The sequence below is a fragment of the Plectrocnemia conspersa genome, unplaced genomic scaffold (assembly GCF_051122295.1).
Source record: "Plectrocnemia conspersa isolate PC_06_02 unplaced genomic scaffold, ASM5112229v1 ptg000013l, whole genome shotgun sequence".
Classification (NCBI taxonomy): Eukaryota; Metazoa; Arthropoda; class Insecta; order Trichoptera; family Polycentropodidae; genus Plectrocnemia; species Plectrocnemia conspersa.
Window position 1 is genome coordinate 19,559,754 of NW_028277177.1, and position 27,205 is coordinate 19,586,958.

The 27,205-nt window shown below is 30.0% G+C and overlaps 1 protein-coding gene across 3 annotated transcripts; it reads right to left on the reverse strand.

Moving 5' to 3' along the window:
* Nucleotides 1–270: 270 nt before the first annotated feature.
* Ets98B (DNA-binding protein Ets98B) lies at nt 271–26,846 on the reverse strand. Of its 3 annotated transcripts, none has more exons than XM_088202405.1 (6): nt 26,528–26,846; nt 10,698–11,778; nt 3,583–3,737; nt 2,995–3,136; nt 1,361–1,528; nt 271–1,286 (listed from the first exon to the last, which is right to left on the reverse strand). In XM_088202405.1, the coding sequence occupies exons 1-6, from the start codon at nt 26,561–26,563 to the stop codon at nt 1,096–1,098; spliced, it is 1,773 nt and encodes a 590-aa protein (XP_088058531.1). In that variant the 5' UTR covers nt 26,564–26,846; the 3' UTR covers nt 271–1,095. The 3 variants fall into 3 exon arrangements, with proteins under 3 accessions (XP_088058531.1, XP_088058530.1, XP_088058532.1); XM_088202404.1 differs by having other exon boundaries at nt 947–1,286; nt 1,361–1,543; XM_088202406.1 differs by lacking the exon at nt 26,528–26,846 and adding an exon at nt 15,406–15,546 and having other exon boundaries at nt 947–1,286; nt 1,361–1,543.
* Nucleotides 26,847–27,205: the final 359 nt, after the last annotated feature.

Consider the following 27,205-nt stretch of genomic DNA (forward strand, 5'->3'; position numbering starts at 1 on the left):
AACCTAATAATAAGACACATGGTTAGTATAGATTACAATATGAATAGATTGTATATTTAATTCATTAATAAATACACCCGATTATCAAGTCGATAGATATTCAACCTTCTTAATATAATATATTATATAAAAAATAGCTGTCGCTAATGATTTATAGCGACATATCCTCCACCAAAAATAAATCATAGATTAATATAAAAAACGAGTTTTTTTAATTATTATCTCGGCGGGATTTGAGTCTATATAAATCTTACATATTTGTTAAACTTGTTTTTAAATGGTCGGGAATACGTTCGGAAGGGAGCTCATTTTTCCGGACCATTCCCAAGCAGTTAAATATAATATAAAAAATATTTACAAGGCAAGTACATTATTTATATTCAACAAATATAAATTACATTTATAATAAAGCATTTAAGATAACAACAACTAGTTGCAATTTACATTGCTTACTTTTAATTATTCGTTCATAGAACTTACAATAAATATATCATAGATATATGGGACCGAAATCACCGACTCCCGACGTCGAACGCAGCACTGCGCTACCGCGGCCATTTTGTCCGTCCTTTGGAAAAGTGATTTTCCTCAGGCGTCGCGAACGCCACAAAATGGCGGTCGCTGCAAACAAATGGCGCGCGTTCGCGAGCGCGCTACGCCGACGCCGAAACGCCAGTAAAAAATATTAAACCTAATACGCAATCATCTCGCAAATATCACACACGATGCATAATTATACCTTAATGAATCTCTACTTAACCGCTCGCTTATGGACGGCCGACGGAAAATTACCTTTCTTTAACGGCCGTCTCGCGTCCTAACCTAAAACACTTAAGGCCGGCACAATAAAATCTTAAATCGCGTTTCACTACAACAACGACCGGCGATTGAAGGCTCGTGACATAAAAGCGTCACGAACCTCAAACGTCCCGAAGTTGACACCAACTGAAAACGCAGAGGCTCTGTTCTTTTGAAAATACATTCCAAAAGACAAGAGCCTTTTGTATACCTAATATATATTGGCACTAAAATAATTCTTAAAAATATATTCATCATCCACTTTTACAACGGGATGACGCCATCTTATACATAAATCTATAGACAATATGGATGACAGAATTGGTAGACGAGTCGCTGACTGCGCTCCGTCTTCTTCATTATACCCTTTTTGTAGTATTGTCTTATTGACCTCGACAGCTTGTCGTAGTTCATCGCCGGCCTGTTTTTGCGCTTACCCCACAGACGAGCAACTCTCACAGAATCTTCAATTTTGAAGACTCCCTTAGCTAATGATAAATTAATCATATATTAGTATACATTTTTTGCTTGTAAAAATAAAATAATTAGATATAAGACTCACTTCTATCTAACCAGCGAATTGCCGATCCGTGAAGCTGCGGTGAAGCCAAAAGTTCCTTCAAAAATTGCCACAGGTGAATATGAGTGCCTCCTTGTTTTGACGATGGTGCTTTTCCACAACCAGTACTGGTCGATTGACCATTACGATTGGCAGCTTCTTCGTCTTCATCTAAAATAATAGAATCTATAATATAATGGCTTTATTATTCCAGTCAAATAAAATATACATATTGATATAAATTATTAAAAAGTAATCATTCGAACATTACGTTACAAATGCATTATTATCGGCGGATCACTAGCGTCGTAAAATATTTAAAATCAAACCATTCTGCTGCCAATTTGGCCCTAATGAAAATTAATTACGACCATATATTTCTAAATAAATCGAAATATTACAGATATCCAAAAGTCATTAAACCGTTTAAAAATTGAGTAATTCGGGGTTTTGTATTATTTTTTTTCTTTTATAATCCAAGTAATATATATGTAGGTATATATTGAAAAAGCATATGACGAAACAATATGTAAAACCTGACTAATTTCACTATGATATTAGAGTACAGGTACTTGACCATACTTTTTTTACTATTATTTTTGGTAAATGTTATTAATTTTTTTTCAAAATAATTGTTTTTAACTTGCTCTATTGAAAAAAAAAGATTATTGAAAGAAAACATTAACTAAAAATGATACTTTTAAAAAGAACCGAAGTTTTTAAAACAAGTGTGTTTGTTCTTATTAAGCTGAAGTCGTATTTTGTAAGCAGTTATATAAATATTATTTTTTATCAATATGTGAAAAAAATTTCACGTATTTAATAAGATGTAAATAATAATATTATTACAAAAAGGTATTTTTTTTTATAATGGTAAAGTGACTTTTGGCATATGCTATATAATTATCCGCAAAATATATAGAGGTCATTTATTTCAGTAACACCTCATGATAAACTCTGATTTACCGAACAATAATCCTATTAATCGCGAAAATGCCAAACAAAGATTAGTTAGAATCCTCTAACGTCATCACCGGTGAGATTGAGTAATCCTTGCTATGATACTGATATAGATAGATAGTATATAATTGTCGTATGTGGTCTGCAATATGGGTCATATGTGTCTACGGTAACAAAAAAACAATGTTGCCGGTAAGTGGTGTAATTAATGGCTATCGAGTCGCAAGAAGAGGCAGTAAAGAATGACCACTTTGAGTGACATTCCCTAGCGAGCGGCCTTTATGAGCCGCACCCAGCCACCGGCTCTTTTTCCCGAGAAACGCTCAAGATGGAATGAGAACGAACCACAGTTAGATAGTCTTGCGCTTAGACGACTCCAGAAATTGGTCCATGGGATGCTGTTGACTTTTATCAGTTTATGGAAAAATTCAATAGATCAACGCGCCTAAAAAAGGGCAGAACGGAGCAGAGCGATAAATCAAGATAAACATTGTCATCTTTGGCATCGTCTGGTTGGGGTCATAAGTGGTAGACGGTCGAGTCATATGCTACGATAACGGCAAATATCGATATCACTGCTGACAAGTTGAAAAAAGCAGTTGTGTCATCGACATCGACGATTTATGAACTTATACGCACTATCTATATTTATATCTAACGCAAATAGTAAATCTTACCATCGCTAGCTTCCTCGTTGCTAGAAGCGTTCGAAGTTGCCGAAGTGTGATGGGATGTAGTACCCCAAACTCCAAGTCCTCCCTCCGACTCCTGTCTGGCTGCTTTCCAAATCTCCAACTGTGCATAAAGAGTGCTTCCAGCCTGTATCGTGAAAAAATATAGTATTAATTATGAGTAACGATGACATCATTCTCACGTCAAACAATTTCCGCCGAGGATGCTAGTATAAGTATAAACCCATCTAAAGAAATTACCCGCAGAGCGAAAAAATCCAATCGGAGATGAGATCACTTCTCGCGGTCGATTAATTGAAGGCCTCTCCGGAGCAAATTATACGTGTAAGATCTCAATTATTGTCAAGTGTGCTCGACAAAAAATCACTTCAGCAAGGTCGCCGTGGATTAAACAGTGTCGCAAAAACAAAGTAGGTTAACATTGCCATAAGTACGAAGAAGAATATTAAATGGTCACTGGCGAGAGACTTTCTCCTTTGAACGACACGCACGAACTCCGACTGCGCTTTATACTCGTTCCATATTTTTCTATTCTAATCTATTCTATCGAATATGTGATTAAATTTTAATTACCTGAGGAGCCCTCTGTGTGAAGTCCTGCTCTGACAAAGTAGCGAATCTCGCTCCGTCCATATTGAAATATTCAACAGGCACCAGAGGTAGAGAATATTGCCTCAAAGTCCACAGCAGCCACGCCTTAACATCTTCGACGCTCCATAAAAGTGGATCTGCAATAAAAATAAATAAGAATATGTTAGTTTAAATCAATTTAGATCCATGGTCGCACAACTCTAAAATTAACACTATTTGCTATGCTGGAATTGTTTCATTTCGTTATCGGTTGATGTATCGATTTATTCGAAGCACGAGCTTGTTTCGGTTCGAATCGGTTGGAATGGCGCGATCGCCGAAACGTAGGCAGAATCGTAATCAATGGCGATGAAATTTGTGTTATTCCAGCTTCAAATTAGTATAGAAACATTAATTATCATATAAACAACTGTACTTTAAAATAAACCGAGACAAAAATATGTATTTATAATTAGATATGATTAAATAGTGTTTCTAAAGAACTTTTATTTGTAGTAAATATTTTACGAGAAAGCAGTTTGGAAATAATATAGGGCCTTTTATACCTATTTTTAGAACATCATACATTGAAAACAACAACTATTTAAAATAGAAACAGAACTACCACGTAAAATCGCCTAATATTTTGAATATCACCACTCGATATATAGCAGAGAATTTTCATGTTATGACCAAAACTATAAAGCGCATATAAAATAAGAATAAATCGTAACATGGCGGACATGAGCGATATCAAGGACTTGAATGTGATTTATTAATAACCAGCAGTATTATAATTAAAAACAAAGTGTTAATCTACCTGTAAAATAAAAACGTCATTTAAAATTTTCGTCCGTCATGCGTCCGACAAATCATGACAAATCACACAAGTCGCCATTTGTTAAAAAAATAACACGTTATTTATATATTTAGAACATTCTTTCGATCGCTCAAGGCGATCGGGAAATGGCCGACCGGTTATTCGGCGGCGGCGAAAATCGTGCGAATTTTCGTATTACATAACATTTTGTTTTTTGACGTTTTCACGGCGACATCTTTTTGGCCTTAAAACTCAAATTTACGACTATGTCAAAAATAATTTTATTATTATTAATTGTTTTACTACTAGATAATGTGTCACATATTTTTTGCCTTAACGTTCGAATTATTATTCGATTCGCTTGCTGTCAATTAATGTATTTTTAATTAAATTTTATTGCGTATATCAAAAGACCGCCGATTTGAAAAACGATCCATTGTGCGAAAATCGAAAATACACGGTGATGGTGGAAATTTATCTCAAGGGGAAAAATCGTTCGATTGTGATTTACTTCATTATCATAGCGCGTATATAGTAGAGGTATATTTTGGCATTCCAGTAGATTTCGGCCGCGCCCAGAGGCGAAGGTCAGTGTGGCCAACGCGCGTGCATTACATACAAAATATTACCAGAGTAAAAAATATCGAGGGGGGGAAAACGCTCAATTAGTGCTGATTTATTGGGTGGCTGCGCTTCGAGCTTGTCATAATTAATTTCGTCGGCGATTTGTCTTAAATTGGTCAACGGCTACATTCTGGCCGTATGTTTTCTATGCCTGGTTTTGGAATGCGGTACATAATGGCGGACGGCTATGATCGATCAATTTTTTCGTCGTCTTTTAATGGCATATGTAAAACACTCGCCACTCAGATAACAGCCAATTAGCTGGCACATTCTTGTATTCTTATTTACGTTTGAAATTTTTAGCTGAAATAACCAAAATTTGAATAAATCAATAAAAACTAATATTAAAAAATCATTTAATCATATGGTTTAACCACACTTATATTTTTAAATAAAGTTTCTAGTAGTCACAGTGACTATCAGTATCAGTATTTTTTTAAATAAAATACTGAAATACCAGTATTTATTTTTATAACATATAAAAAAAATCAGACAAACTTTTAAAAGTATATAAAATTAAATATTAAAATAATTTTAACTTTTAGTAATTTTTATGTAGTGTTCGATGGAATGTTTACATATAATGCGAAGAAATTTACCGTTACATTATTGTTAGAATCCATTACTATTTGTCTCTCATCTATACATTGTATGGATGTTACTCTGCGCTTTTAAAACTGCAAAACAAATGCGCAGTGACAATTTTATACTTTACTTAATTTTAAAACGTTATTTAAATTATCCTATGTAAATGCATTATTTATACTATGTATATTATGCAAACCACATCATTTATAACCCGTCAAAAGCTTTTTATTTAGAATTAAAGATTACGACACACAGCTATTTCTTTTTGAAAATTACATATTGACTGTGCTATTATTATCATGGTTTATATTTTTAAGGAACGTATACAATTGGCGATAATTTGCTTCTTTTTTGTGAGAGCAGCGGATGGAGGAGAAGTAATAGGCGCACAATTGTATCTATGTATAATAACGCATGTCGATCTTTCAATTTCTAGCCGTAAGAAATTAGAATAAACGAAGCATTAGGACGAAATTTCAAAGTCTAATATAAATTATTTATTTACTCACATTTTACAGAAAAAAAAAATAATAATTAATGAATGAATAATGAAAATTGTTTAACGACAATAGTTTTATTAATCATAATGATAAATACCATATAATGCTTATTAATTGTGGTTAATCACAGGATATGTACGTCAAGAGTGACATGTACGAATTTAGTGGTAAGACTTTTGTGTTTAAAAATAAGGATAAATAATTAAAAATCGCAATACATTAAATAACAAAAGAAATGTTTTTTGTTTCGAATATAATGAAAAAATTGAAGAAAAAATGTATGCCTATTATATCAGTATTATCTGTACAATTTTGATCTACAAAATCACTGTTATCATCACTACGAGTTTAAAAGTAGCACGATGGCTTGACCGAGCGTGCGATATGCCGCTAATAGCAGCAAAGTAAAAAACTTGAAGTAATTGCCGGTCGTCTTCTTTTCCATCGTGAGCAAATAACGCGCACGACGCACCTGTGTCTTCTTCTTCGGCCAATCGGTCAACGGGTGAACGCGGTCAATTGCTGCGACCCAAGGTTTGACAAACACTTCGAAACAGACCATCATCCATTGTATCAACTCAGTGATACCGGTAGAAACTCAGACAGTGACAAAGTAAAAATTAAATAAAATGTTAAAGAAAAACTTTAAGAATCGCTGATTTTATTACTAATCTATTGATCGTATAAATGAAATTTCAATATTTCGTCAAACTTTGTTTTAAGGTAAAATTGAATTTTAAAATTTCTTATTAAAAAATTTATTCACACGTGTAATGTTCATTATCTTTGATAAAATCACTTTAAATAAAAACTGTTTATTATATAAAATAATGAAAGAAGATGTGATTATTACACAATAGTTATTTCTTTATACATTTTATATAAAATATAAAATATTAAAGACCAATACGAATTCGTTTCTGTTTCGGTGTATTGTATTATACACATTGATTCACACAGGCTCATGTGTGAATTTGCCAAAACCTTTAACAAAGTCAAATTCACATAGGCTCAAGTGCGAATTTGACTGTTAAATGTTTTGTATTTTTACCTAATTAATCTAATCTTCTTATTACTATTACTCATATTTCATCTTGTGAACTAGAAAATGGTTATAAACCAGCAACTTGTACTTCATTTTCTGTACATTTAATTAATTATAAATGCTAAATTGGACCAAAATTAATTGTTTTTTTTACATGATGAATTTTTATTTTCATTATATTGTAGTAAAATATCACAATTATAAACACAAATAAAGATAAACAACACTTCTTTGTAGTTTATCTTAATTTATATGTATAAATTTATTTATCATAGTAATATGACGATTTATAAAAAAGTCTAAATTGCCTTATTTCACTTCTAGATAAAGATGACTGTGTAATGTAACTTTTTGTTGACAAAAATTAAAAAACATGATACGGAAAGAACCAGATAAATTTATAAAAATCATTTCAATAATTGTAAACCACAGTTTTTTTTTCTTGCCAGTGAAGTTAATACTAGTTACATTCAAGGCTATTGATATTTTCCTTATTGAAATATGAATTAATAATAAAAATGAATGTAAAAATAACTTAAAACAAATATCACAAGACGAAAAATAGCAAATAGCGCATATAATAATAGGTAATTAATTTTTATATACTTTTTTTTACAAAATGTTGTGTAAAATTGTGAAATTAGGCAAATATGGTATATAATACAATAGTTGTCATAGTATGACAATAAATACAGTTTTAAAATGTAAAATTTTATTACGCTTACTTCTTATCAAAACAGGAAAAACCTTTTTAATATTTTTTTATTCAATAACTAACAAATTTATTAATGAAAATGTATTAATAAAATGTGGCGCATGTTAAAGTAGCTCAATATAATAAATAAACGATCACAGGCAAATATTTAATTTAACCCCATTTTTCGTAAAAATATTTTATTTTTAACAAAAATAATTATCTGAGTTTCTTTTAAGTCTAATATACATAACATTTAGTGTTTATTGTATTCTTAAGTTTAATTCATACTTCTAATCAATCGAATTGTTTTACAAATTATTTACTTTATTGAATATATATTATTAAAAAGTTCTAGTTAAAAAAACAATTCTTACACAATGACCATGAAATTAATATGACTGAGATAAGAAAGCCAATTAGCTTACTATATTTTAGCGAGCAGACGTGAGGATATTATTATATTTTAATTAATCTTCCGTTCTAACCTAAAAAGCGTAAGCCCAATGCGCTAAAACGGGGTAGATATGTATGTACTAACAGAGTACATACTAAAACCACCAGATTGAAAGTCTAGGAATCGGTTATATTTATATATAATTAATTATAATTTATAATCAATAGAAGTCACTATATATCACCTTGCTTACGTATTGTGCATTATGACGAAAATATCGCAATAAGACTCAGATCACTGCATTATGGATAAAAATACATAAATAAGCAATCAAGTGATAAGACAACAGCGCAACCTAATTAAAATATTGAAGGTTAATCTTAGTGGGATTTTTTTCTTTCGCGATACTTAAGCATAGTGATGTATAGTGACATACATATATTGATTATAAATTATAATACACATAATAATTTAAAATTAATTATCAATCATGCATTTGGTAAAAATATATTTGTCGTATTTGTGTCTCTTATTTAGATGTTCTTTTATATGGATAGTAGATCTATATATAATATAATAATTTCAATCTAAATATTTGGTATTGTACTAATACTTTTAAAATATTGAATTATATTGTCCAGTTATGTACCACTTTAATGTAAATTAATGGGCTACAAATATAAGTGTTTTTTTAGAATAAATGCGCCAGAATTTATATTAAAATTAGTTAAAAATATTCAAGTGCGTAATCATTCAATTTTATTTACGAATTCTGACTACTTGTGTAGACTACTGTGTAAGATTATTTTACATTATATTATCATTGAACAGGGTCATGATAATTGAAAAGTAGTAGGCATTAAAGCATGAACAAAAAAAGTAGCATAAAAAGGTAACATGTATGACTTTATTATAAAACCACAAGTTTAAGACCGTAAAACATCCATTGATTAAAGCTATATAAAAATATATAGTTAACGATTAATCAGTAAAAAAACTCTAGATCAAGAATAGACATTAAAAATATGCATATTGAATATGTTTGAGAAGCTTCGGGAAAATATTATATGCGGGACTCCCAAAACAAAGGTAGAAATATTGCAGATATAGTAAGTTGTAAGTCTCTTCATTCAATAGAGGATAAATTTTATCAGATTTATTTTTGTAAAGGGAATGGGTTCGATACTCGTCCTTGGATGCTTTGTGCTTTTGATCACGTCGTAACGTGTCGGCGGCCTTGACGTTTTCACTGACCGCCACTGCCGCTGCTGGGCTACTTTCTTGTTGCGGTGGCGATGGTAAGAGCCGACGATGATGGTAGGTGGGCGTCGGTCATTTCACCGGTTTCGAAATCGCGGCCGCCGCCACTGCAGGCGAAACTTGGTGACTTCATGACGTCACGGAAGGCGCCAGCGGCAAGGTCTCCAAACGAAACCTCAGAAGATGCATTTCGGACTTGAGAAAACCGCAGAGAGAATAATTTCTCCAAGGGATAATAAGATCGCGTAAAGTTCAAGAACTATGAAATGGCTCATTGGTGTAAATATCTGTATGCTCAATGAAACCATAATCACAATAAACTTTCTTCTGCATATTTTTTTAAATACTTTGTGACATTGATTCAAGGTGAATTTTAAGAATCTCTTGTGCGAATTAAATTAAATGACACAAGTGAACACACATCATTAAATAATACAAATGTCTATTCCTGTCACATATGCTTCAAAACAAAATTTAAGAAATTTTAGTTGTAGTGTTTATAAATGTGTATAAGCACACATGCAAAAAAATATGTTGATCAAGCATTTAGCTTGTAATTTATGGCTAATAAAAAATGTCATTATACATACAATCGAAACCTAAAACTATTTTTAAATCGGCGTATCTTAGTACTTTATATTAATTCACGTCTTGTCCATTGTCATGACAGGAATTTGAGACTTTAAGATCGACACCTGTAAAGTCACGTAGTCCTTTTGACGACCTTAAAGCATTCTGCTGAACTGACGTGCTATGAATATATTTTTATTCAAGCATTAAGATTCACATGTGCTACACGTATCGTCAGAAAGTCTACCAAAAACATATGTTCTAAAAAAAATCGCCCTCAGGGATTCTATTGTATTATACAATAATAAAACAAAATAAAAACGAGAAGTCAATCCAGATCCCGTTGGAGAGAGTTAATTCTCAAACCGTTATTTCAACGACAGATTTTGTTAAAATCTTAACTCATTTAGCATTCAAAGGATATATTTTTTAAGATTCTGTCCACGGACGCTCAGACTCATGCGAAAATGATGACCCAAATTGCTTTGCGATTTCGCTCGAGAATCGATTATGATCGAAATGTTTTGGTGGGCGTAGACGAGAGAAAAATCCTAACGGTTCGATTCAACACGCCCAGATCCCCAACTATGCTAAGAAGACAATGTTTTAAATATTCTTACCGTGAGAGATGCCCAGCGCGGAGCAAGTGTTTTCAACGTCCTTCCTCATCTGCTCTATCGCCAAAGACAGCACAGGTTCTATCTTCTCCCTAGCCAAAGCGCTACTGCAAGACGTCATTAAAGATTCGCTGACTGAATCCAAATCATCAGGTTCCTCCATTTTAATATTCAAGCCGCCGTTAGGCACAAATCCGCCGGTTAAAGAGTCGAAATTGATAGGTCTCAAATTGAATCTCTTCTGAAAAGATGTGTCTTGGAGCACCTCTCGGAGAAGTTGATAATCCTTAGGCTTTGAAACCTCTTCTTTTTTCGGCACCAAGATATTCGGCTCGTTGAGGCTCTCGCTCAAAACTTTATTCTGGTTATAAACCGACTCTTGGAGAATCTGATTCTCTTTCAAGAACTCTTCTATGTCTATCGCCGCTTCGTCTTTTACGGGCCTAGGTGTGTACCCAGACGGCGATAGAGGTTGGATATAATGAGGAGAAGAGTTGTTCGAATATGTGGTGCAAGTACTAGCCGGCGAATACGGCGAGTTTGAGTATTGCGGACTCAACAAATTATTATTTGGCTCTTCTTTTATATTCAAGTAAGAGTTATAATTTTGATTGTATGATATATTTGTATGTTCGTATGGAGAACAGGGTTGAATGTTGAACGTAGGTATGGAACCCTCGTCTGATGACGGCGATGGAGTCGGATACACCGGAGACTGGTATCCGAAATTATGGAACTGTTCGAACAGTATCGTGTTGGAGTTGTTCTGATACTCGTTCTTCAGAATCGGAGACTTCAACTGAGGTATGTTGTCTTCCAAGATCGTAGTCGGGAAGTCAAAGTCGTGGATGGTGTTGTCTTTTCCCTTTTCGAAATTTTTAGAGTAGTCGTCTTCTTCGTGGGTGTTGAACATAGGTTCGGGAGAAGTGGTCGGATCTCCGAATAAGTTCATCAAATGACGAAGAGACGGAGGCGACACCGGCACTTCACCATCAGGCGATAGCAGAGATAAATCGAAGCTATCAGCCGTGAAATTGTATTCGCAAGGTGGAGACAGTCCGGCCGATGGAACCGTTTGGGGCATCTGTAATCAGAAAAAAAGCAAAGATTAATTAATAATTTTCCTCATAGAATTATTGAAAAAATGTTAATTTTTAAGAAAAATAATTTATTAACATGACGGTCTTATTGTTAAGTGATGAATTATTCATTCAGTATACGCTAACAAGCTTAGAATTTTTTCGAAGCTGGTATAAAAACAGTACGTTATCTGTCGATTTTAACAGGATATAAATTAAAAATTTAATTAGAAACATCATGTTAATTTTTTTGTGCTGAACAATGTAATGTTTGGTTTGACAAACAAAACATGCATATAAAAAGGCAAGACCATTGGTTAGGCGTTACGTGTTTTTTTTACATAATTAATGATCAACCACTTGAGCATGCAAATAAAAATAGATACAAATCAATAACATGACATATTATATAAGTTTTAATATAAATTTATCTCGTGTTCATTTTATTTATACTTTGTTAGTTAATAAAATCAACTAGAATAAAATAAAATCAATACGAAACGTAGACAAACTTTGCCACAGCCTCTCCAACGTAAACAGGGCAGCAACGTAGAATATAAATCAAGCGTTAAATACCCGGCCATACACCTGGACTCCAACTTTCAATTTAATAAAGACATTCTAAATGGCTTGCCGTCGTGGAGGCTCTTAGCCCCATATTAAATAGAAAAATCGAGCTATCACAAGAAATAAGATTTTAATATACAAACAATCTTATTATCATTATTTTTTTAAATCACCAACATTTAATTTTTATTATATTGTAACTATAACATTTTTTTTAATATGAAAAAACTTATAAATCACTAATATGTATCGTATATAATTGTATGGATTGTAAATTTATTGATCATAATGTAATAATCGTTTTAAAAAATAAAATATCAACACCAATAGAAATCATGTGTATATTATTAAAAGACAGTAAAACTATCCTACATTTTTCATACATTAACAAATATGAAAAACAGTGTAATGATATTACAAACTAATTTTTATGTTAGTTAATATGATTTTACTGTTTTTTTTTAACCAAGGCTATTAAGAGCTAGAAAGAGTATCGCAAATTGCAGATAACGTTGAAATGCAAATGATAATGATAAAGTGTTTTAAATATAATAAATACACTGTGCAACGATTTAAAACTTTTTATTACAAAAATACGAAAAACTAAATTCGTAGAATATTTACATTGTTGTACAATAAAATTAATATACAAAAGTAAGTAACATAATAAATTTGTTTTAGTGAAAATTTTACTTTTTCTATTTAAAAATCAATAATTTTAAATGTAGTTGTAAATTAATTTAGCGTTTAATAAGTAGCATATTGTAGAGTAAAAAACAATTAAAAAATATTTTTTTAAGTTCTTATATAAGTCTAGGCTATTTTATGTTTGTGGCAAACAAATATGTGCAGCAATATTTTATATTTTTTTCATGCGTTTTATAACAGATTGATCTAATATAACAGTTTGTCAAAACAAAACAGAGATAAGCATGGGAACTGAGTTCATTAAACTGAACGATCTTTATACATATGTTCCCGTGACGTCATTTTGTGAGATATGACGTCCGAATGCTCTCTATAACATACGTCAAAACAGCATATGGTAAGCTTTTTCATGTATGATATTATAAAAATACGTAACGAACAACGCCCACTATGCATACAAATACGCGAATCAATCATACTCGCGAATTTTTCCGAGAAATCGGCTCAAAATAATACATGATCCGCAGTCGTTAATGCGTTAAAAGCATACAAACGACCTTCAAATTTGCAAAATGAAAGGTTGCGCTATTGTGAACGTATTGAAACAATAAAAAATGTTTATATCCAACACGTGTTTATATCGAAAGCTTGGCCCACAACAAGGAAATCGAGAGTGGTCAATTAAGCAAAGTCAAATTATGTCACGATATTCAATTAGCTGAATACGCAGGTATTATGGCCTTGGACTTTTGGCTTTTTGTTTGTCTTGGTTCAACGAACTGTGAGCTAGGAAGACAGTCTCTGCTCGTTTTTTTTTCTTTATGTACATACAAAAATATCGGCAAAGTGAACGTGACTCAAGGATAACCGAAGCGAGGCGTAAATCACAGGAGGTGTTAATCGAATCTGCATACGGCCACCAGCATTTCGATTCGATTACAATAAATCGCCAATTTGGATTCTGAACGTTTCGAGGCGAATTCGATCGATCTTGGTTTAATGGTACGTGTCCAGGTTGTGGAAATGCGGAGCAATGACGCGTACGAGAATAGAAGTGAAAGCGACCGAGTGAAAGGTAGATGGATTCAAAGAGTCAGAACGGAGCTTAAAATATTCGTAGAGTCGTAAATCAACACTTGTCCATTATTGTTTTGCGGCGGCGATACAATCGACGATTGAATGTTAAACTCCAAAAGACAGATTATGCAAAACGGTGGTTTTAACATAATCAGAAGTCGGTAATAAAATATATACCGAGAAGTAAAAATCATCTACATACAAATACAAATAATTTTATTATCGTATTTTAATAATTTATCATGCAAATGATATGATGACGAATAAATTATGGTAATAACAATAAAAAATCTTTAAATGAACGACCTGCACATTTAAAAGTATCCCACATATTTGATTGCGATTACTAAAAATACCATTTTTAATAAATCATAACCACTTCTAAAAACATAGTTTTTGTGGTAAAATATAGATTATTGAATATGTCATAGAGCATAATTTATTGGCACTAACAATCTTATACTTTTTTTATATAGAAATAACATAAAATTTGTCATTACTTTTTCTCTATAAAGAATCTCAATATTGTCGGTAAAAATACATTTTTAAAAATACTAAAAATTATTTTATAAAGATTTTTTTTATTAGGGATAAAAGATTTGAAAAATTATTTACAATAGGTTTTTGACTTAAATTATACTTATTTTTTTAATAATATTTTTTTTAATTAAAACTAATCAAAACAGTAAATTTATATATAATCTATATTCATACTAAGATTGTTTTATTGAATATTATCATTATTTAATTGCTTATTTGGGTTAAAATGATTATATCATAAGTATATAGCTAAAGTTATTTTATTTTTTTTGATAACCTCTTTATTGATATAGCTCAAAAAAGCATTATATTTTATAGCACCTAATTTATATTTAGATTGTTAAAAATAAATATTATTTATTTTGATAAAAATGTAAATGTAATGTACATAAACTAAAAAACATATTGTATATAACAAAAAGTACACGTACATATATGAAACGATAAAAATATGCTCTATATTATTTAACAACATAAAGCACTACTATTCCTATATTCAAATATAATTTTATAAAATCTTTTTGTAATTGTAAATTACGTAATATCAACAAATTAATATATCAGTAATTAGACATACGATAATAATATAAAAATTAAATAAAAATGATTCAGTATTCCTTAAACTTGTATTTAAATGCCTATTTTGCCATATTAATTTATTATATATAACTTCAACTATACTCACCACCATTCAATCACAGTATTACATAACAAAAATCACACAAATCCAATATACGTAACATTCTACTAGTTTCGCGCTCACCCCGCGTGACGTCACGCCTTTTCGTGCGGTTCCCAACCTTTTTCGCTAGCCAAGTTCCATGTCCAGTTGTAGCCGCAATATGTCCAATATATCACACCGCACGACCTGATTCGGCGACCATGTCTGCCCTCAGCCCCGGCCGAACTGAAACGCTCCACCCTGCTTGCTCTGTACGACTGCCTCTCGAATCGCACCGTCTCGTTCACGCACAATCATGGGAAATACCTGATAGCGTAACGCGAATAATTTACGGTCTTACGTTTGCACAAGAAAAACGCTCAATCGGCTTCCGTCCCGCTCGCGCCAAAGAGGCGAACCATACGAGCGTCTCGGTTGGTTGCCTTGGCTTTTTTTGCAACTTGTACAACGTAGTCTAGAGAAGAGCTTTCCAAATACGGGTCGCGGTCTAATGTGCAATATGAGTAATGATGTTTTATTTTAAGGCTTGTATAACATGTTTTATTGTACTACTTTGCAGTTTATTCCAAATTACTCTCGTTATGTTAATACCAGATTTTCTCATAGGTGCTGAATTAAGATTAACGTTTACACATAAATCTGCGTTTGTAAGTAGCACCACAATAAAAATATGATACAAACTCAAGATGGCAAAATAATAATTTGAATAAAATATTATATATCACAAGACAGAAACATGTTATCATAAATGTAGATAAATAATTAAAATAAAGTTTTTTTAATTCATAAAAAAATAGATAAACAAATTTTTACGCTAAAAATATGTTTCAATTGCTAGACATATAGTACCTCTGAGTATTATAAATATTATCTGATTTTTTATAGAAAAACTAAAGCTGAATCATTATGTAATGAATTTTTCTAAATAATATATAACAGTCATTTAAAAAACTTAATAAATTAAAATGATAATATTTGATTTAAAATATCTATTTTTTATTATAATTTACAATCTGTCCAATAAATATGTATTTTTCAAATATCTATTTTAAAACCATATATTATTAAAATTGAATATCAAAACTTCAATATTTTCATGAAAAAACAACGTTTTTCTCTTTTAAAAGTCATATTCAACGATAAAAATAAACGTGCAGTTTTTTATTCTTCACAATTATAATCAACACCTATAAGTAGTAAACCGGTCACTATGCACAACCCTTTTAAGTTAATTATCACAATATTTAGTTGTAATCATAATGAAAAATCTAGAAAAATTTAATCTGTGATGATAAATCGAAATTATATTAAAACTGTGATATGTAAGTAAGAGCACGATTCATATATCGAAAAAATGAGATATATTTGGAAAAATATAGGCAATATCTTTTAAAACTATATTTTATTACTTTAATTGTATACGTGATGTTTTTACTAACATATAAGATATTTTATATGAGCTGAAGTAGCTTATTATTACATAATTTACTGTCTTTAGATCGATTTTAAATTATCATCACGATATTCATCCGTGAGATTAGGAAAATCTAGGTAAACCATCTATGTGATGATTGATAAGAATTATAATTATATAACAATAATTAATTCTGCACTCCCAAATATAAAAACACAATAGTCCAAATTGCTTTGAATCCAGGACTTTCAGGTCAATAGTCAGCGACTAATACCACTAGTGCTTTAACATAAGTATTGCAATAATAAGTGTAGCGAAGAACCATAGATGTTATTCGATTAAAAATTGTGTATTTAATTGAAAGATTAGCTCAAAAGATATTATAATCTAATGCTAAACATATTACAAATTAAAAAACAGTTTTAATTAACCAACTAATTCCTATTTTTTTATTTACAGTAGAAGCTGTAAAATATACACAAAATTATTTCTTTATATACACATTGAAAATATGTCACAAAAAAATCTAATACTATAATATTGCTACATGCAAAACTACGATTTTTACATATCAAATAATTTAGCCACGTAATATTTACAATTAAAATTTAATAAACACAAATTTCTTATCACAGATTAGCAGTTTTATAAGTGAGTTTAAGCTGCAATATCTCCTAATAAAATAAAATGAACGAATCAATAGATGTATGATTATTTATAGATCAGTAAATCTGTTGAAAAACACTGGCCTAGAGTCTCTTGTGTATTTGTCTCAAGCTCACGTCTCTTCCTGGTCCGCTGACGTCATAACAAAGCCCACTGAGACACGTTCTTTTAAGTACACACTAGAACAGCATTCATCAACTAAATCTAATAAACTCATTCATGCTTATGCATGTGTACGCATTAATATTGATGACGCCTTCAAACGGATGAATGATAAAAACCATTGTAAAATGCGACAGGGTTATATAAATAGAATGAGTCACGTCTTGCGTGGGATGCTGCGATCATCACGATTCGCAAGGGTTATTCCATATCACAATGGACTAGAGATATGCATCTTGGGTATATGAATTGTCATAATAATGAAAATTATTCGTCCGACGCAATGCTCGTTACTAACGATAGATATCTTGATTGCAAACTAGAATAATGACGACGCTTTATGGTAGCATTATTAATTCATAAAGATGCACAGATATGCACATGGAAAAACACTCGCACAATTTAATTAAGATTTTATTAAATAGCTAATTGAGGTTAATTGTATTATACTCAAGAGCGCTAATAAGTAGATTTTATACAAAAGTTTTATAATAAATGATTTTGTAAGACAAAGATAACAAATGCTTCCTGCAAAAGTTAAACATACATAGATGTTGAAATGAGCTTTCTTTTGCAACATATTTTATTTTACACTAAGTTTGTATTTGATTGTAATAATTTGTGCAGCTCTTTTTTAACATTTTAAAAACAGATTATTTTGAAATATATTTATATTAATACGATTACATATATTTATAGTTAATAAGCCCAAGTATATTAACTATAAATATTGTTACAAAATTATTATTAAAAAAAATGTTCATTGCTCAAATATATTCTTATGCTTTCTTCATAATTGTTCGTTTAATTTATTACTAGCTTAATACAATTGCATTCGCGTAAAATACTACCGCCTCTACTTTATTACTAGCTCAATATAATAACATTCTAGTAAAATACTACTATATTTAGATAGCTAAATCAGTATCTTAAGTGTCGTTAAGCTATTTTATGCAAGTGACATTTTATATATTAGTAGTAAGCGTCTCCACTCCGCACAGATACTGATGAGTCAACCTTTAAAAATAACTGGGAAACACAGACTAGCCAATCGTGATGGTTGAAATGCAGTGTCATCCTCTGTGCACACATATACACTCAAACTCAACAAAAGTCGTGACCTTTCCGATTAAAATTTGGCACGACAATAGATTATCGCCGACATTATCCGTGACATTTACAACTCAAGATGAGCGTTGTTGTATTGAATTTATATCAAAAATGCGTTGCTATAGTCGACATTCCACAGTTATCCGATATTCGACTTTCATCCGATAGCCCGTTTTGTAAAAGTTCAAGAACTTTGCTCTCAAACAATCGATTTAGCATGTAAGAGATATCGACGCGCGGACAAGACACGAACCGACTTTATTCGAAAAATGCGCGTAATGGCGACCGACACTCGCCTTGGGGTTATTATTTATCGGTCGTAAAGTGGCATTTGTGTCGCAGATTTGCAATAAAGCGGTTGAATTTAGCAGCGGTTAAAAATAACGTTGTTTAATATGAAAATAAACTTGGTACAAATAAATCAATTAAAATGGGGACTCGTTTAAGAAACTGCAAATTATAGCATATTTAATTAATATTAGTGACAACATATGTATGTTGTGAGGATTTGTAAATAGTAAATACAATTTTAATAAATACTTGCTCTTAAGCCTCACAATTAAATTAGAATATATATAATACACCTGAAGCATATTTTGCTATTTTGTTTTTTGAAAGATCATGATTACGACTACGATGGCTTTAAATATTGACAATAATACTATTTATTTATAAATATAATAACAATAATATTATTTTCATGTCAAATTAGAAATATGTATTCTGGCTTTAGCTATCATTTGATAGACCTAGACTACTGATAATCTTAGGACTATGCAAGAATTGGTATCAACTTAATTTAAATTTGATTGAAATGTAATATAAATATATGTAGTTTTAAAGTCAGATTTGCTAAATTACACTATATTAACATTAAATTTTCTTGTACCACAAAGAAAATATTACATTAAAAAAGGAAACATTCACTATACATGTTATTTTTTCAGATATAAAATTATAAATTTTGATAAATACAATTATTTTTAATCGGTAAATAATAAAAAATTATATGCTATATGTAAAAATCATTTTTGGATTGTGTTGTGAATAGGAAAAAAAATATTTTTTGTAAAAAAAATATTTCTCAATAAATTTTTTTTACGAAATTACTTTTTGTGTTATTGTTATGACTTAAATTTATCGTTATTTTAAATAAGCTAGCATTTTTCCTTTAAATTTCTTTGGAAATTAAAAATTAATCTAGTTAAAATCGTATTTATTTTACTACAAAACTTTACGAACTTAAGTCGTATTTATTTAAATAAAATATAAATAATCAAATACAAATAATCTCTTTTGCAATATTTTAAAAATGTTCTTTATTACTGATAGTAGAATATTAGTGAAAATATTAATAAGTAAAGTGCTTTAAAATAAGAATATTTTTTTGAGTAACCTAACAAAATGATATCAAATCCAATAAAACTGAAAAGTAAACTTTTAATATTCAAGTCTACCATTAAAAGAACATTGACATTAGTATTTCTTATTGTATGTCATAAAAGCGATAAAACTAAATTTAGTAGCTAGTGAGAGGGTATTTTTTTATTTTAGATAATTTTTTGTCTAGAATAAGATCCAATTATATTATTATTCAGTGACAGTAGTTTTCATTATTTTATTTAATATTTATATTATATTATATAAATATTTGTAGTTACATACATATGAAATTAAATAAAATGATAACCTTTGAAATATGAGTAAATCTATATAAATATATATACATATATATTAATGTTTTTTTGTAAAAATTTTAAAGCTAGTTTTAGAAGATTCTGGAAAATTTCTGATGTAACAATTTTTTTGTCGATTCTATATTTTTTTATTGATTTATCATATTTTAGCATATCTGCATTAAATTGCTGATTTTTATGACACAGATCGATAATCTAAATTACATAAAAAAAATATGCGCTATTCTCAAATATATCATAAGTTTTTCCAATCATGTCTAGTTTTTGGATATGGACGAAGAAAGGTAAAAAAAACTAACAATTTTCTCACTTTTTCAGTAAGAATTGAGAAATGAGAACAAAATTTATAATAATAGTCTTGAATCAGCATGTAATTCTGACGTTATGTTATCGTTGTTTAAGTAAGTTATTTTTACTTTTTTAGGAACAGCGATGAACGCAGTATTTACTAGATATTAATTTTTTAATCACTTCAAAAGGTCTATATTATATCTATTAACCAACATAATAATCCAGTGGTATAAATTGAAAAACCTGAGTTCAAATCACGTATGACCATTAGTGTTTTTTTTATTACTATCGCGTTTATGAGATTGGAATTAGTAGTGAAAGCTAAAAAAACTAATGATAGCTTTGAATCAGCATGAAAATCTTAAGTTATATAATATTATCATAGTATTGAAGTTATATATGCATACATATATACCATTGTAGGTATAACAATGAACGTCGTATTTATTATAATTTCCCGTTGTGTCTAATACCTGAAAGAACTGAGTTCAAATCACATATTAGCACTAGGGTTTTTCAATATCTATCGAGTTCAAGATATTATAATTAGTCATAATGATAAATTCTGATCGGTCATCATAGATAATATTTTTCTAAATTTTTCTGACCGCAAAAATGAATATCTCGATGACTAATTAAAAAAGGTGATGGATAGTTTTAATAACAGTTTACAAATAGATGTCACTGATTTACAAATATTGATTTCAGTTTGCTGCCTCACAACTTACTCAGTAGTTGTTGATTTGGTTTACTCCATAGTAACGCATTAAACTAACATAATTTTGCAACGGAAACTTTAAATGAAAACTAAATAATAGTTGATCATCATATTTTATGTTTTACAATACAGAACATAATGATTTTTTTTGCAGAAAGTCACTTATATCTCGTATAGCAATTAAGTCGATATACTTATATCAACATGTATACATAAAAAATACAAGTTACAAACATCACTAGCGTTAGAAACGCCCAGAATGCCCAATTTCAATTTTAAATTCCAATTTCGTTCGTTTACGAGTCTAAATCGAACTTTTTGTTCTCAAGTCCGAAAAAAGGCATTTTTTACTTCATATTCTTCTCGCTCGCACATTCACCACTCTGCATTCGCTCTCTTCGTTCCGCCGAATGAATCGGTGTTTATACCGTGAAACCGGTTTTTACGTATTTTTTTCTTCTGCTTCACTCCTCCAAGGACCGCCTAGCTTGCGGTTTTTCCCAAATGAAATGGCACGTGAGTCTTTTATAACAGCACGGCGCTTTTAGCGTGTGTATATGTATGTTTATGCGTTTGTGCTTATGTAAATTTTGCATATCGCATTCTATGTCCACTTTTCTAAAATTTATTGTAATGTATAACGACATTCTTGAGAACGCGTTCGAATTTGCTTCTATTGACTCATCGAGGCACGTATCAGAATAAATTTGATATTAATATTTGATTCAATATGTAAAATTATGGCAAATAATTTTTAAATAAAAAAAAATATTTTTAATTAAAATTAATACTTAATCAAAAGTAGTATTATATTTAATAAAACATGAATAAATAAGAATAAGAATATTAATTCTATTGTGCTTACTTTTTTTAAGGAATGTCGCTCATATAAAAAAGCAGTGAAAACATGCAAATATTCTAAAATAAATATTTACATATTCCATTCCGCGGCTACCGTATCTGTTATTATTAAAGAATAAATTAAACTCAACATAAATATTTTTATGAGAATTTTATTGCGCATTTTTGGCTAATTCGATAGCCGAAATCTACGGTAAAAAATCAAACGCGGTTTAACAATGATATATCCTATTATTGATAAAAAAGATATATACTACCCAACGACTGTTCAATAATTTGAATATGATCATAAACTAGTCATAATTTATTACCATTAATTATATATTTAATATATTTTTTTTCTAAAACTAAATATATAAAATTATTTAATTATTCAGATTAGTTTTATGTTAAAACTTCACTCAAATTACTCAATAAATAAATTTAATTTTCTATGGATATACATATATAACATACATAATTAAGCTTTTGTTGCCAGTAACAAGTATACATATAATATTACTTATTTAGTTATGTTAATTTTAAGTAACTAAGCGATAGTTAAAAAACATATTAGAAACCTTAAAAATGAATGATTTTAAAATATTTTAGTTCAAATTTATATTTAAGTCAAACTATAATTTTATGAATATACGTATAAACGTATGTCTAATAATAAAACTAGCTTTATAGGACTAATTTTAATAAATCCCATAAAAAAATATTTAACATAAAAACAGTGCCATTAATACAGTAACCCCATGAAGTAATAACTAATAACGTAATTGGCTATATTTAAAAAGATTGTAAAGCAAAATTTGAAAATTATGTTTTTTTTGTAAAGAATATATTTCCGAATATATATTAAGAGTACCCAAAAATTCTTATTATACATGAAAGGTACCTAAAAAAAACGAGAGACGAGAGTTTTCAACATGATTTTCGAAACTATTATATTTAACTTCGAACTATTAAGTAGTAAACACGAATATTCGTGTTGTGGCCTTATTTGTTTTTTGCTTAATGACAAAAAAATACGATCGGGAATAATGAAAGAAATTAGGACTTCAGAACAACATATATGAAGCTAGATATTGTATGAATTTTATATGAAAAGAAAAGCAACAGCTTCTACAAAAAATATTTTTGCTATTTATAGTGGCATATTTTAAATGTGAGATAATGCCAAAGATGATAAGGAATAAATTTGTTGTTGTTGATTTTATGGGTAAGCTTGGAGTGGACCACACAAATTGAGGGATGAAATAGTCATAAGAGCTAAAATTGATATATATCGATTAGTAACCAACGAAAAAATAATGAACAAGGTCTGTACTTCGTGGTTTACTATCGAAAGATGTAGTAAAAAATGAAAAGAATGTATTTTGATTTTTCGTAAATTGTCCGATAACACATGTACTCCTTTGCAGAAAAAATTATAATTACAGATATTTATCTTTTATTCGAACGTAATTCCAGCACCTAAATCTGGATTTCTTTGTGTAAAGTCGAATTCCAAAAGAATTATTTATTTTAATGTCTTAAAAATAATTAAAAGTTGATGGCAGTAGTGTATAATAAATTTACAATACAATTGAGTGCTGCATTGAATAAAAAAAAACTATTTCTCGTGAATAAATAAAAAATATTCTCCACACACTGCTAGATTGACTCAGGAAATTTTGAATACAGTCACAATATTTACTAGATTTAGCTTTTCCGACAACCACTTGTTACATTCAATGAAACAATTTTTAAGAAAGAAATTAACTAGAATAAATAATACCGTGTCTTTTTATTGACAATTTTTGGGAAATATTATGACAGAAAAAAAGTTGACCACTAAGGGTTAAAATCACAACTCCTTTCGCCAAAGAAGCGTTTCTTAGCATATCTTAAGGAATTTGCTCCTCGGTGGAGATCCGTCGACCGTTGCGACACCCACTTTCTCTTTGAATGTCTTTCCGAAGACCTTGTGTAATTTTCCGAGCCGCTAATTGGACGGTGACCACAATAGAAATAGCGGTCGGACAACAAAATTGAAAGTTTAACGCGCGCGTGAAAGGCGCCTCTGAAATTTTGCATTTTAATGGTGTAACACACAAATAAATAAACATATTTTCGCTTGTAAAGATAAACTGATAAGCGTTAAACTGTGATATTACATAAACAACAAAAAAACGACTTATGAAAGACAATTTCCGAAATTGCACAATATATGTACATTTAACACATAAATAATTTATTATATATATATATATATACTTTATGACTGTTACGTATAATTCAATACAAAATTCTTAAGAAAGTCTTTGTTCAAGTCAAGTCATTCTATGGTATATTATTATAATAGTGTTAAAGCAATTGTATATATCAATTAGTCATCATAATAAAATTTTTGCATTGAATGATTAGCCTCTGAATATTTCAATAAACTATATTCTTTATCGAAATAAAAAAATGCAGAGATAATTTATTAAAATCAGTACAATTTTAAATTGAATCAAAATAAATCTAAAAGAGACTGCGATTATCTCACGCAGACCGAATTATGAGACGAATCTCATAGTAGTAACGAAAAGGTCACGGTCCTGAGATAATATAGATCATAAGGTCAAACAAAACGAAAGAGATAAAACGCCATTCGGAGATTGCGGCTTTGAAATATATTATCTCATTGTGCACTGCGCTTATAAATTATGAAAAAATATTTTAATTAAGTACACATCCAATTACCTTTTAATTATATATATATATTGATTAACAACAACCATACGCAATATGATTTATTTATCACATACTATTTATTAGAATTTTTCAAATATACTATAGGCGAATTTAGGACAGTGAAATAAATATATTTTTTTATGATAATGATTAGTAATCGTGTACATGTGTGTGCTACTTATTGGCTATAACTTGTTCTGTTAATATGAATAACAAAAAATGTACGTATGGATACTTAGAGGCATTTTAAGGGCATCTATTTCAATTAAGTGAGTTTAAAATATACTTATAGAGAATCTTTTAGTTAAAAAATTATAGATGTTTTTAGCTATTTTTTAGTTTGCTCTACAGGAAAATTGTGTACTAAGACCAAATTGACATCTCTTTAGGATTTTTCGTTTACAGCCACATATTTCACATGTGAAACGCACACAAGAGCCATAGTGGGTAAACAATGGGTAAATAACATACTCGAGACAAATCGTTGATGACCGTTAACTTTAACGTGCTTTTATGCCATTAACTGAAGATATTCTTTGCCGAGTTAAATAACCCGTTATTTCTTCACATTACACTATAGGGACAAATTTTTCCTCAACAAAGGATAACGGCAAAAAACGAAAGTCCCTTGCAGTGACGTCATTCGATTGCCGAAAATTGCGCAATTTTTCGTGCAAACTGACCCCGATTGTTAGGTAAACCGCGAATTAGTATCCTTGCTAGAAAAAAATATACAAACTAAACCACAAATTGGTGCGTAATTCATTTGTAGTAATATTTTGCGTAGCTGTTCGAGGAAAATGTTTAGATTAAATAATTAATTGCGCGTAATATTACGCTGATGATTTGAGGATAATAAACAATTGTTTTATGTAATAAAACAAAGGATTTTTATATTGTTTCGCAATAATTTAAGGTTCTTTTCGCCAAAATATAATATATTTATATAATAAACTACTTAGATCAATGAAATAAAATTAAAAATAATATATTAGTTAATAATAAATAATAGGCAATGGCGTTAATAATAAACATTAAGCTTAAATTTATAGCTTTATATTATAAATATCAATAGCAGCATAAAATTGCACAAATAACTAAAGTACTCAGCATTATGTAAAATAAAAATATAAATCTATTTAAATTATTCATGGCTTTAAAAAATGAAAAATAATATTGTGACAAATATAATTATTAAAAAACGCGAGTTTAATTACTGAAAGATTAATGTCATTAATTTAATTTCATCGTACAATTTCTCTTTGCATTCCATTAAGAAAGAAAATAGTATATATATAATATATATACGAACTAGACGATTTTTCATTTTGCAATTCTTGGAAGTTTCTAAATTAAGACCTAATGAGACTGTTTGTTTATAAAACATACATTTTTCATTTGTTTACACAAAAAAATATTTATAAATGTACATTCTTCTGTTGTGAATAAATGCTTATTTTGTGAATATTTGCATAGCTAATTATTAGCTTGTGCTTTCTCTTTTTCAATAACAAACACAAGAAATTAAATAATTGTATAATTATAATTGGGTTATTATTTTTCATTTGTTTATATTTGCCACCAATGAAATTATATAAAATCATAAAAATCTTACCGCCTCTTCCATCTCGTAGTTTCTTCCGCAGATCATATTTTCGCGAGTGTGTGTGTGCAAATGTGTGTTGTCAAAACTGGTCCCTCAACGTCACCACACAAGTTAACCAAACTCGGTCTCGCGGGTCACAGTTTTTTCTCCTCTTATCCCAAATTTTTCCTCTTCTAAGCTTTTGTTCTGGATGGGCTTTTAGATTTTCTTTTCACAATTAACTCCTTTCACCGATTGCAATTTCCGACGCGTTTTTCCGATTTTCGTGAAAAGCTTTGGAGCGCGCGTATGTGACGGCACATATCGCCTCGGTAGCCAGTTGAATAGTGAGGACCAAACGAAGGCTGACAATCACTGAGAGAATGGAGGGGGCACTCTCGTACTGCTACTGATGCAGATGTGTGCAACCATCGCTTCGAATATCTTATGACACTTTATTATGAACAATTTTCTTTAAAGCCAGTAAAAATGCGCTATTTTTTATTCGTTATCGAATACAATATATAAAAAATAGATTGTAATCATGCAATCATAAATATATTTTTAATATTCATCATGATATTTGGATAATTAAGGAAATCTGTGCTTCTAGATCGAAATTATATTTTTATTACCCTACTTATTTTGATCTTACAGACATTAAAAAAATTAAAAACACGAAAAATATTTAAATCGTCTGTGCTTAGA

Excerpts from the sequence above, each read along its gene's own strand:
- Ets98B (XM_088202404.1), bottom strand. The coding sequence starts at position 26,563 with ATGATCTGCGGAAGAAACTACGAGATGGAAGAGGCG. Across the intron at positions 11,779-26,527 it reads ACTACGAGATGGAAGAGGCG|ATGCCCCAAACGGTTCCATC; the intron begins GTAAGATTTTTA and ends TTCTGATTACAG. Across the intron at positions 3,137-3,582 it reads TCACACAGAGGGCTCCTCAG|GCTGGAAGCACTCTTTATGC; the intron begins GTAATTAAAATT and ends TTCACGATACAG.